General features: G+C 41.5%; 1 protein-coding gene across 3 annotated transcripts in view; it reads right to left on the bottom strand.

The window, feature by feature from the left end:
- The window catches only part of LOC103456731 (disco-interacting protein 2 homolog C-like), a 51787-nt gene extending 39242 nt beyond the window's left edge, over positions 1 to 12545 (bottom strand). For 2 of the 3 annotated variants that reach the window (XM_008396439.3, XM_008396440.3), the window contains exon 1: positions 12408 to 12545. In XM_008396439.3, coding sequence (XP_008394661.1) covers positions 12408 to 12486 — 79 coding nt within the window. In that variant the 5' untranslated portion in view covers positions 12487 to 12545. The remainder of the gene's footprint in view (positions 1 to 12407) is intronic. The other variant, XM_008396441.3, reaches the window with a different exon arrangement.
- Between the last annotated feature and the right edge of the window lie 833 nt (positions 12546 to 13378).

Raw genomic sequence — 13378 nt, 5'->3', positions numbered from 1 at the left:
CTGCGGCTGAGCGGTGGAAAGGTCTGCTGCTCTCTGAACACGCTGTTCTGTTGGGCGAAACACACACCTGTGTATGATTTTCCTCTGCAGCAAACCCATCAGGCCTGATTTTCTGCTCATCTCTATCTTAAAGGGACAGGCACCCTTCAGATCCTGAACTCGCTCTCAGCCTGTTTGAAGCCACTTCCTAAAGCTGCTCAAACCTTTTAAATTCAGAGGTGAAGGAGGAAGATTTTTACACATCCAGACTTTATTTTTCATGGTTCATAAAGTTCAAGAACTTTTCAAGCATTTTCAAGGTACATTTTCAAACTTTTCCAGCGCCACACTGAGAAGGTAAAAACTACACAAATTAACTAAAAAACAGTTTCAATTCACCATTATATTCACTATATGATAATTTATCACTGTTATTAATCATGTCCTGTGTTAGAGCTGAAATGATTAATCAGATTAATCGTGATAAATTGATTAATAACATAATCGTCAACAAATTGGATTAATCATAAACTGAAGTAAACAGACTCAAAAAACACAATTTACTGAAAAACATCATATTCAGTGCTATAATTAAACCCAAACTGTACAATATATGAATACATTTTACATTTAAAATAAAATGTATTCATATACATGAATACTACTGGTATGCCTTTTAGTGCATTTTAAGCACTAAAATGTTTATTTTCTTATTAAAAAAGGAATTAAATTATTTGCTTATTTGCATCTTTTAATGTGTTCCTAATATTGTACAAAAAGGCTTAAATGGTTATATGAGAAATTTCTAGAATGATTTTTAATCAGTTCTTTCGATTAATCGATTAATCAATTAATCACCAGATTAATTGATTACTAAAATAATTTTCAGTTACTTGTGATAGACTACCTTCTACAGCAGGTAAACGTAATTAAAACAGCATTTTATGTTTTGAAATGTGTCTCACACCTTTTACAGCTGACTGGTCTGAGAACTTAACACTGAAAAATCCTCCAACCTTATAAACGTTGTTTACCGTATAAAAAATAAGCAGCATGTAATTAAACAGAGCAGTAAGTCATTGTTAGAAATAATACATATTCATTACACTGAAATAAAACAAACAAATCCTGTTACAGTAAATGACCCTCCTTCTCAAATGAAACGCTTTAACACAAAATAAAAAGAAAGTTACAAAATAATCTAATAAATGTTTTGTGACTGTTAAATATTATCTCTGCTGTTGAGCTGTTAGCATACAGCAAGTCTTCAGTCAGAGGCTTCTTCAGATTTGTTGCAGTACTGTGTGCTACTGGAGATCCTTCTGGATGTTATGAGTTACGACAGCTGAAACTGAGGGGAAAACTGCAAATCGACATATTTTACATGTAGATAAATACTTAAGAGACTCTAAATATTTTGTGTTTTCCACTCAAACTCCGACTGCCTGGGTAACTGTCCAGTCCAAATCTTAATGTAGCTTTGGTTCATCATTGGAGGCAGCAGCGCAGCAAGAAGGTTGGCAAAGTGTGACAGATAATAGCAAAACAGGGCAAAGAATTGGGAATAAGGAGGTTTAACATTCTGGATGGTTTGTTACCAGAAAGATGGCTGAGTGCTCTCTGAAGGAAAACAGAACTGGCCACTTGATTTTTCTCCAAAGCCTCATTTCAACTCTGGCTTTCTCCTCCTTAAGCCCCGTTTGTTCGGTTTTCTGGAGCTCTAATACATGCTGGAGCTGCTCTGTGATTCTCAGGAACTTGACATTTATCATCCAATGTAAAAATAAATGGCTCATTATACACAGCGTCGAAGCAGAGTGTGCTGAAAATGTCACGTACTGAAAACTGGCAACACATGTCTGGTCATATGGAGCGACTTATTCAGCCAGCCTCTGACTTCTGTCCACAGCAGCAACCAGGACCAAATGTTTCTGAGGCCGAGCTGGGAGGAGAGAAAAATCCAAATGTTTGGAGATTCATAAGCAGAATTACTAAGATGATGGAATATCAGAGATACGAATCTTTCAGTGTGTAGAGATGTGATTCGACTCTGATTTATAGGATCCCGATTCAATTCATTTGTAATTCAGAAACGGTCTAGAAAATCTGTCTGAATGATGAGGCTGACAAAGAAAAAGACAATAAACAAAATATTTATTTAAAACTATTCCACGCCACTGAACTGCCATCTTGGTAGACAGACACTGCATAAAGCATAAATTATTGACTTCCAGACCAACAAAAAGGAAGTTTATGGAAAAAAATAAGACTTAATAGCTGTAATGTACCTTTATTGTTTGTAGGTTAGATAGAAACCAGGTGAGAGCTACTTCTAAACTTGTGGCTTGTTTATTTTTGTCAAGGCAGTTAGCTACAGATACCTACCAAGATGGCTGCCAGCTACAAAAGCTCCCAGAAGTGTGATGTCACGTGAGAACTACATGTTGGGTTAGCTTAGCCACCAGGCTTTTTCTTAAATAAAATTAAAAAAACATCAAAGAACTATTTAAAATATAGTTTTATAAATAATTAGGCCGACTAAAATCTATTTTAGAGAATTGCCAGGATTGTGATTCTCCGTCGAATGTTTTCTTCTATAGAATATATTCCATAAGAACAGCATGGAAGCAGAAGCGACTGCAGCATCCAGATGTGAAACTTTGATATATTTGATAAAATGAAACGAGTCGTCAGTGCGTTGCACCGTCTCCATGGCGACCGGCCTCCATGGGAACCAGCTCACCCAGCCTCCTCTGAGCAGCTGCATGTGTCACACTCAGCAGACCCTCGGCGGTCCCGCTCACATGTGCAGGGTCCTTTAGCTCTACGGCCCGTCTGAACCTATCTGGACCCATCCGAGCCGGCGGCCCATAAACAAACACTGAACAGGAAGCAGGGCCCCCAGTTGGAGCACTGGGTCAAGGTCGTCCTGTAAGGTCAACCAGTGGCGGCTTGGTCAGCGCCCGGTGCTGAGTGTTGGGCTGCAGGCAGACTAGCTGCCCAGTTCTACAGAACCAGACCCAGAATAACCAGTGTCGAGAAAAGTCGAGCTCATCCCACTTCCCCATGCTGGAGATTTTAGTTTAATAGTAATAATAAATAAAATTACCTTAAAATTAATGACATAGGTGACATCAAGACCCAACAATAGAGTCAGACTGTAATAAAATGAATCTGGTTGTGTGTGTTGTTATTGTGTCCTGCAAACTTTGCTTTAATTCTACTTTTTTCTATTTAATCATAAAAAATCATAGTCAGGCAGAAAGAGAGTCATGAAACAGGAAGAGCTGGTTTTCTGAAGAAAAGGGGAAGTTTCTGTCTTGCATCAGGCTAAAAATAGTTCAGACCATTCCTTATTTTAAAGCATTAAAGGTTTTTAAAGAATAAAATCTAAACATTTTGAGAGATTGGATAAAACCCAGAGTAAAATATTTAAAATAATGACTTATAATTATGCCAATAATTAATATTGGTTTAACCAGTGGTTGATGTTAGTTTGATTATAAGAATATTTACACTTACTCTTACACTTGTGGAAGTACTTAAAGGTGAAACAAGTAACTGTAATTTGGTATCAGATAATTACAATAATGGATTATTATTGGGTTCTTTTCAGAAATGTCTGTAATAACTCACATTATGATTATAATAAGAGTAACTAATAAGTTATGGTTATTATAACATTATAAATGAATGTTGAATCAGATAAACTAAAAGGTTATAAATGTGATTTTGACATTGAACTTGAAAAGGTGTAAAATGTTGTAACTGTAATTAAAGGTCACTGATGTTGTGTTGAAGGTAGATGGTAGGTGGAAGGTCAGGGGAAAATAGGAACTGATAGGAGAACGGAGAAGACAACGCCTTATTGCTAAACTTCAACTTGCCTAAGAAAAGGTTGGGCAGGAAACAGAGGTAGGAGGAACTGTTGAGCAACTTGGGGACATTAGAACAGAGATCCGGTCATAAGGTCTCCAGGGTGATGGAGATGAGATCATCTGTCCAAGCAGTCAGCCAATGAAACAGGCACAGCAACAAAGCTAGCCAATGCAAACGCACCAAAAGGTGGATAAACCCTTTATAAGGTGGGTGCAAAAGAGGAATCTTTGGTTGGATCCTTCAGGCAGCTTCGAGCCAAGACGGAGATGGACAAAGAACTTTGCAGCTGAAGAAGAGCCGGGGCCACAGAACCGAAGACTGTTCTGCACATGGGGACCAACCCGTTAGCCCCGCAACATGTGGCTTCAAATCGCACTTCTCTCAACAGCTGGGTTTAGACCCCCAAAGACAAAGACCAAGGCAAAGATGAAGATAAAGACAAAGAACAAAGGCAAAGAGGAAGAACTGGTGTGTTCCTTCCGTGGGACCAGAAAGATCGTGAGACGAGGAGAAGGGAGCTACAGAGCTGCAAGACAAGAAGCTGAGGACCGCTACGCGCATGAGGAAGTCACCCTGAGGCCCGAGACCTGCCGCTCTAAGTCAGTACTCTTCCTGTACTGGGAACCTCCTGCTGCTGCAACACCTTCTTCATCATCAGGCCAGTTCTGGGGTTCAAAATGCCAAACTCTGTCCGTCTCTCTCAAAGTTTCCCTTTTTTAGTTCTCAGTGTCAGCATTAGGGAAAGATAGGCTAGATTATTGATTTTACTTATTTGATTATTTCTGCTACTGAATTAAGCTGTACTGACCCTTGCAAAATTGCCTTACTAATAAAATAATTAGCATTTAAGAAAATCTAAAAGATGTTGTGGACATTCAATTAATGAGTCACCTTAAAGTTCTTTGATGGTTGTGAAATAGCTATGAAGTTTGATTCTGGGAGGAAAAAGTAGAAATGTTTTATAGGTTGCTTTTAGCCAAAACTAAAACAACACCCTTGGGACTCGCCCGAGTCACTAAAACCAACCTGGTTCAGTAACAAGTGCAAGTTGTAATAAAGAGAAAGAGCGACCGTTAACAGGTGTGCTCTGTGAAGCTAGTTGGTTGCAAGCTACTCAATCTGGCTAATTCACAGGGTGAAAAAGGGTGGGACATCTGGATGGAGGTCGTTAGAAACCAGGCGAGTCTTTCTCGATGCCAGCTTAAACAGAGTTTACTCAGTTCTGAACAGGGTAAAATCCCATCAGATTTAGAAAACTCAAATTACCCGTTAGATGGAGAGCTGGCTGCACATCTCCCTCCTCTGAGAAGGGGAAGTAGAGTGAGAGAGAAGGGGGGGGAGGTGTTGCGCAACAACAAGTGGCGCCCAACGTGGGGCGTTGCGTAACCACAACAAGGTGGAGCCCAACGTCATAGAAGTCATAGCAGCACAAAAAACTGACGCAACTAATTAGCCAAATTATTAACAGTTAGTCAGTATTACTATACCAGTTAACCCAGTTCCACAGAGCACAATTACATCAACCATTTTTCAGGAAGTCACAGAAGAATCCAGAACATCTAAAGCTCTACAGGCTTGAAAAGCCTTGGGGAAGGTCATCCATCCATCCATCCATCCATTTTCTATACACCCTTGTCCCTCAGTGGGGTTGGGAGGGTTGCTGGTGCCCATCTCCAGCTAATGTTCCGGGCGAGAGGAAGGGTCACCCTGGACAGGTCGCCAGTCTGTCGCAGGGCAACACAGAGACACACAGGACAAACAACCATGCACACACACACTCACATCTAGGGGCAATTTAGACAGACCAATTAACCTGACAGTCATGTTTTTGGACTGTGGGAGGAAACCAGAGAACCCGGAGGAAACCCACGCATGCACAGGGAGAACATGTAAACTCCATGCAGAAAGACCCGGGCCGGGAATCGAACCCAGAACCTTCTTGCTGCAAGGCAACAGCTCTACCAACTGTGCCACTGTGCGGACCCTCGGGGAAGGTCAAAGTTCATAACTGAACAGAGAAATAGAGGCAGAAATGTACCAGAAAACATCCTGATGATCCTGAAGAGCCTCCAGAAATCAAATTGTTCTTCTTGTTTTCAGTTCTGCTTCCTTTTTAATCTGAGTAATAAAACAGTTTCATTTAATCACAAGCTCTGCTGATTTCTGATTCAAATATCTCATCATAATCATAAACAATCAGCTGATCAGGACTGAATAAAGCTCATAAGCTGCTCTTTGTAAAAAACAGACGGATGTTTCAGCAGGAGTGACGCCTCTCTGCTCCTCTATCATGTTTTTCACTCTGACCCAATTAAACCAGGAAGAAATGCTGCGGCTCTCACAGCAACACAAACATTTACATCCTCAAACTCAAGTTTTGATCATATTCACTGAAATAATTTGTTCTTCTTGGGCAGAAATATAAAACCAGTTAACCAGTAGTCATTTAAAACGATAAAAAAAATGATGTCACGGCTATCATTTAGGGTTTTAAATGGAGATGTGGAGATGGTGACTCGACTTTGACATTCCAGATCACTGAAGTTGCAAAACTTAAAGCTTCAGATTTGACTTAGACTTGTGATCTAAATACTTGGACTGTGACTGAACAATACATGAAAATGTACCGGTACCACAATATCCATGTTAATTCAGAGTTTTATTACTTGGACTTTTTATCTTTCAGGACGTGACTGAGACTTTTCCTTTAAAAACCTGAGACTGTTTGTGTTGTTTCATTAAATCAAAGTCAGCATAAATTAGCTTGAATGTGTTATTACTTTCCAACAGAAAATCACCAAAATCTAAATTTTCTTATTAGATCATAAAGAAAAACAAAAAATATGACCAATCAGAAAACTCTTGATTATCTTTTGGATGATCAGGGTTTGATGATGATGGACATACTGAAGATTTAGAATCTGTAAATCTGAATCGAGGTGAGGATGTGTCCGTCTTTAAAAGCTGACAGGAAGAAACATCTCCTGCCAGACTTTGTTTCTGCTGAGAGAGGCTGTGAGGTCTGGTGAAGTGACGCTGCACAAACTGGACATAAGAAAAGCAACGCTTTTAAATGCATCTAAAGTCGTTAAATCTCAGCAGAGCAGTCAGGCTTGTCACGGCTCTGGACCTTCTAACGGAGGACTGTCAGCAGAATCATGAGCAGTGAAGTTACACAGCCCACAGTGTGTTTGTGTGGAGCGAGGCGACAGAGACAGACGTCAGTGTAACCAGGCGGCGCAGCCACGCGCTGACAGCGTCTCCATTCTGAAAACACACCAACGCATCAGTCAGCCAGCTGTCACCAGATCGCCTTCAGACCTGGAAACACGCCGCAGTTTCCTCTGCTGTCCGCTAACGGAGGAAAGTTCATCCTCTGCTGTCCGCTAACGGAGGAACGTTCATCCTCTGCTGTCCGCTAACGGAGGAACGTTCATCCTCTGCTGTCCGCTAACGGAGGAACGTTCATCCTCTGCTGTCCGCTAACAGAGGAATGTTCATCCTCTCATCCTCTGCTGTCCGCTGACGGAGGAATGTTCAGTCACAGGCCTCTCCTGTCCGCTAAGGGAGGAACGTTCGGCCTCTCCTGTCCGCTAACCATTCAGTCTCTGCTGTCAGTCAGCAGAGACTGAAGGTTTCATTTTGTCAAAGTTCTTCAGTTTTGTTTTTATCTAGATTGAGAATATTTGCTACTTCAAGTGGATAAAAAATGAGTCGCCAAGTTCAGTGCAACTTTGATCAAGTGCACTGAAAAAAGAGAACAGGTGATTCAACTTAAAATATTGCATTAATTAGTCACAAGTAATCAAATTAGAGTTAATTTATTAAGTTGCCAAGTTCATCATTTATCCATCCATCCATCCAAGCCCGGCCACCAGGCGCTCGCCATCATGCCCCACCTCCAGGCCTGGCTCCAGAGTGGGGCCCCGGTGAGCCGCGTCCGGGCGAGGGAAAACCAAGTCCAAAGTTTGTGTCCATCAAGAGGGGTCTTCGGGCTGCGCTTTGTCTGGTTCCTCACCTAGGACCTGTCTGCCTTGGGTGACCCTACCAGGGGCATAAAGCCCCAGACAGCATAGCTCCTAGGATCATTGGGACACTCAAACCCCTCCACCACAATAAGGTGGCAGCCCAAGGAGAGGCTTTTAAACAATAATTAAGGCAATTTTTTAAAGTTCAAGGTCCACTCTTTTTTCAGACGAACATTAAAAAGTCTAACTGTTTCAAACAGCTGTAAAATTATTGTAAAAGTTGTTTATTTTGGTTCAATTTGCTTCCATGCCCAAACACAGCAGCCGGCTGACAGAACCACAACACACAGGAAGTAATCAGGGATTATAAAAGAGGCCACAAATGATCTCAGCTCCACAGAAACAGAGCTGACCTGAAACGCACCGCTGCCGGCCACATGATGGCATCGCTGCCGTCGCATGCGGAGCAAATCAGGGCTGCAACACTAACGAGGAAAACTCTCAATCTGCAGCGCTGCAGAAGGTCAGAGGTGAAACACCAGAATCAACAACAGGCTGCTCATAAATATCCAGTTATAAACTAAACAGGCTGCATGTTTTACACTTTACTGATTAAATATTACATTATTTTTTTCTTGTCCTGTCTGGTCCGAGTTGGTTTTCCCTGGAGAGTTGCAGGTTTTTATGGGACAAATAAGAAAAAAACCTTCTTTGAGCTTCATCACATAAAACTGGAGTGGATACTTCAAGGTGTGTAGGACATGTCAGAGATCACCCAGTTTGGTCTGATGTGTAATGCAGCAGCAGCAAAATGCTCTGAGACACTGAAGAATTGCGACTTTTAATGGCTGGAGGTCACAGAAAGGCGCTGGAGGAGATGTGATTCAGCGGCGGAGAGTCAGCTGATTGCTCAGTTTATCTAATAAACAGGTGGAGCGCCGATTATCTGCCAGGCTGGAGTCAAACGCTGCAGCTCAACCCATCAAATCTGACAGACAACTGCACCGATCTGCAGCTCTCGTCTTCTACAGGCTGGATTTTATTAGATAAAACACTAAAATTTATCAAAAACCTGCATCCAGGCAGCTGATTTGGAGGTTTCCTGTTTTAAACCCAATAAAGCTGTGTTCAGGTTGCCATGTTGGCTTAGATTAAAGTCATGTTATTATTGTTTCGTTGTGATTTTTGAGTTAATCCACATGTGTACCGGCAGTTTTCAGATTCCCTTCCAGAGTCTTTTTACTTCAGTCATATCAATCGTACAAATTCCCAATAACACGCCGAGGTTTGTGGTCGTAATGTGACAAAATGTTAAATATTTTCCATGATTCTGTGTTACTAAACAGACTAATCAGTTTCATTTGCCTCCTTTTCCTTTAGCTTCATAAGGAAAGACAAACTTTAGCTCTATGGACATTTCAAATAAGGGCTGAGAGATACGGCTTACAAATAAATCTGTCATTCTTCGTTCCTTGAAAAAAGTCCAAATGAGAAAAAATATCTTTAAAAAATGGCTTTTGTTTCAACCATTCCTTCAGCGAGTTGACAAGCTGTAAAAAATGCTTTTCAAACAAGATGGCTGCCCTAGGTGCGCTTACATCACTCTGAAATACGAAAACTCAAAGCGAGCAATGGTGAAATAAAAAATCCAGAATTTTAAAAAAATGAAATCTTCAAAAATAGAAAATTTGATTAATAATAAAATTGATGTCTATTTTTCAATTAGGAAAAACAGCTGTTGGCAGGCAGATTCTCCAGTAGCAGTCAGTGTGGCAACAAATCTCAAAAGGCCTCTGACTAAAGACTGTACAACCGTCTTGACATGCTCTGCTATTCCTCCTCCTTTGCTTTTGCTTTTTAATTCTCTGTCTGGTCGTCTGGTTACAGTGATGTTGGAGTAGGGGAAGAGACAGATTGTACTTGCTTCTTCTCTCTCTGCGCCTTTTCAACGTCTGAGATTTGAAGTTGTAGTTTAGGCATTATTTGAAGTTTTGAGAAACTTATCAGCTCCTTCCAGTTGTAAAAAACTAGCAGCAAAATTTCTTCCGGCTGCAGTGCGTCTAAAATCAGAGGGAATAATTGTCCGAACATCCAAAGATTCAACCCAAAAATATCAACAAAAGTCTTTAAACACAACAAATGATTGGAGTATTTTCTGTAGCAGCTGAGCTATTGTTGTCTAAATGAGGTCAGGACCAACTGGGCCGCAAGAATCCGTTCATCTGGGCGAGCCTGGAAATGCTGCGCAGGGCGCAGATCAACGGCATCTGAAATATTACAATCCACACATTCCTGTGTGGTGCTAATATTATCCACCCTGAACCAAAGACAAATACAGTCTGACAGAACGATCGCTGCTTTTCACAGTCTGTCTGACGGCTTTAATTGGTCACAATGATTAACGATCAGATCACTGCTCTGGATTTCCTTTAGGAATTTTTTTTTATTACTATTATTTCCTTTATTTAACCAGGTAAACCCCGTTGAGATCAAGATCTTATTTACAAAGAATCAAAACTGATAACTCATAACGTCAACATGGGCTGGTAAAACTAGGACCGGTTTGTTCCTGCATCACTGCAACACTTATTAAATCAACACCAGGAAAAGAAGAGCCAGACCAGCACTCAGATCTGCTCAGCTCAGTCTGACTAAAGTTCCCACATGTTCACAGAAACCTGCAGGGAAACTCGCTAAACGTCTTCCTGACGGCAGTAAAACAGAGGAATTCTGGGAGTTTTTTAAACAGGCGAGTCAACCAAGTCAAGAATCCAAGCTTGATGTGATCAGAGACAGATTAAAAAGTGAAAAGTTTTGCAGCGACTGCTCTCTCACACAGTGTGGCATCACCTCTGCTCCTGATTTACATAATGATTTGGAACAAACTGGATTTGTAACTGTTGGCCTTTTAGAAACCTCAGAGTTAAGCTTCTTAACTTTACATTATCATCATTAAATAATACGACGGCTTTATAGGTGGGCGATAAGGACTTTATCACGATATTTTGTATTAGTATAATAAAATTGAGAGAAGAGTTATTTATTAACTTTTTAAGCTAGTATGTGGCTGTGACTGTGTGTCACAGGAATTATAGTCCCACTAACAGAAACACTGCTTTTGAAACATTCCTATTTGTTTAGCTAATGTAAGATACTAAAAACAGCTGAATCATTTTGTCTCACCAATAATAAAATTGGTGAATCTCTACTTTTTTCTTGATTATGTTAAACTATGAAAGCTTAAAAATAGCTCTAGTTAGAGTTTTATGTACTAGTAACTATAGTCTCTATTACTGATCTTTGTTTTTGTAGATATTTAGTCCGAAAATATCAAAAATATGCCATTTAACTGAGCTTAAAATCACAATATCTGCTCATCAAACTCAACATGGAAAAAGACGGTAAATTTATGAAAAATCAAACAACAACCCTGTTTACATCAGGAGCAACCTGCAAGCTGCCCAAGCAGTTTTAAAATAAAACCATTTATTATTGTTTAAAAAGTCATGGCCTTCTGGTTAATCCTCTGAATCGCTGGCCTCCATTAAAACAGCTTGATCTCATTTGGTGACCGATTGCTCAGTCTGCCTCAGAGATCAGCAGCATAAAAAACACCTGCGCGTCTGGACCGAGCTGGTTCTGGAGGTCCACTTCACCTCAGCAGATCTCAAAAAAAGACGAGTCCTGATTGTGTGTCAACCTTTACGTGATAAATAATTCAGCATTCATCCCAGAGTTTGCAATAAACATATTGGAAAGATTGTATTAGATTGTATAAAACAGCTGCAGATTTAGCTGCAGTTTTATGTCAGGGATGTTTCTCCAAAATAAAAGAATTTTAGGTGAAAAATGTCAATTTCACAGGCCTTCCTGAGCCGATATGAATAAAATATGTAATTCCCATTATATAAGCCGGACAGGAAGAAAAACTGAGCTCAGATGTGGGTTAAGCTCACAGTCCAGGGAGAGAAGGAGCATCCTGCTCCTCATCCTCCGCTCCGCAGGCCCAGAAAAATACGCACAGGCAGAAGATGGGGCCCCCGGAGCCGGGGAGCCTCTGTGTGCTGCGGTGTCACGCAGCATCGCACCGCAAAGCTATTATTAAACCCGACCACACACACACATACACACGCACACACACACACTCACGCACACTCAGGTAGGCCAGGCTGCTTGTGTCAACATCTCAAGGTCACAGCACGGCTCTGTTTTTGGATCGGAACCGGCATAACAACACGGTGTTTTCCTAACAGCGACACCGCGGCTGAGACAAAGAGCAGCGGCCAAAACCCGCAGCCGGATCCCGCTCTGCCCTCACCCTCCCCGGGCAGCACGGAGCTGCCCAGGTCGGTTCCTCCGGCTGACAAACATCTGGATGGGAGGAGCGGGAGGAAGAGGAGGAGGAGGAGGAAGAGGAGGGGGCCGCAGGAATGAACGGCCGGATTCCGTTAGTAGTGAACAACCGGTGAGGATGGAGATGAGATAAGGTGATGAGGATGAAGAGGAGAGAGAGAAGGAGGAAGGAGGAGGGGGAGGTTTGCGCTCTTTTTCTCTCCCCCCATTTTCTAATTAATTCCTTACCCTCTGACAGCTCCAGTTCCAGCTCCGCCAGCCGGGCTCGGATCTCCAATGGTATCGGCGACGCCTCACGGTCCGCCATTCGGCTGGTACCGAAGAAAACAGCTCTCCGGCGGTAACAGCTACCTCCTCAGCCGCTCCTGCCTCCTCCTGGCTCGGCTCGGAGGCGGTGGTGGGGAGCGCTTCTCCTTCTCCTCGGCGGCCCCTCCTCAGCAGAGGCGCGTAAAGACAGCGAGGCGTCGGGGTAGAACAAAGAGGATAAATCTGGGTCCGGTTTTAACGGGGGCCCGCCATGTTGCCCGCTTCCTTGGCTCGGTGAAGACCCCCGGTGGTTCGGTCGGTTCTCCTCTCTGCCGCTGCAGAGGTTCTGCTGGCGGTTGTGATGAGGATGATGAGGCTCGCGCAGCACAGCACTCGCAGCCGTTTGAAGCTTGCTGCTGTCACGTGACTATACGGAGTAAAAAAAAAAAAAGAGGTGGTGACACTCATCACCTGCAGGGGGCGCAGCGAACAACCACACCTACACAGAGACACCGCTTCAGTTACACCTGACTGAAATACGAGATCAGCATAACTTTTATATGTCATCCACTGAATATATATTAAATGCATCTATTAAATTAAGTGTTGATTAACTAAAAACTGTTTTAATTAATCATTTTATAAAAATCCTTAAGTTTATTTTAGGCATTTTTACTGAAAAATTATCTTGCTTTACAAAACATATTTTGAGAGAAAATGTAAATTGTAATAGCGTCATTACGTCGTTAAATTATGTTTCTGTGCTGCTTTATTTTTTTTCAATTTTATTTTTCACAAAATATGTTTCTAATTTTAAATTAATCCAGTCTTAGACTCTTGAAATTCAACTGTTAATTTTCTTGCTTAAAATAAATTTAGTATTTAATTATTTCACTTAAAAATAATTTTGGTGGACTGACTTGAGGAATTTTGTGTCTTTCTCATGTCTCTTT

Source organism: Poecilia reticulata, chromosome 20 (genome assembly GCF_904066995.2).
Source record: "Poecilia reticulata chromosome 20, P_reticulata-male-v2, whole genome shotgun sequence".
Lineage (NCBI taxonomy): Eukaryota > Metazoa > Chordata > Actinopteri > Cyprinodontiformes > Poeciliidae > Poecilia > Poecilia reticulata.
The sequence above is the reverse complement of the archived record's forward strand: the minus strand, read 5'-3'. Positions and strand labels throughout refer to the sequence as shown.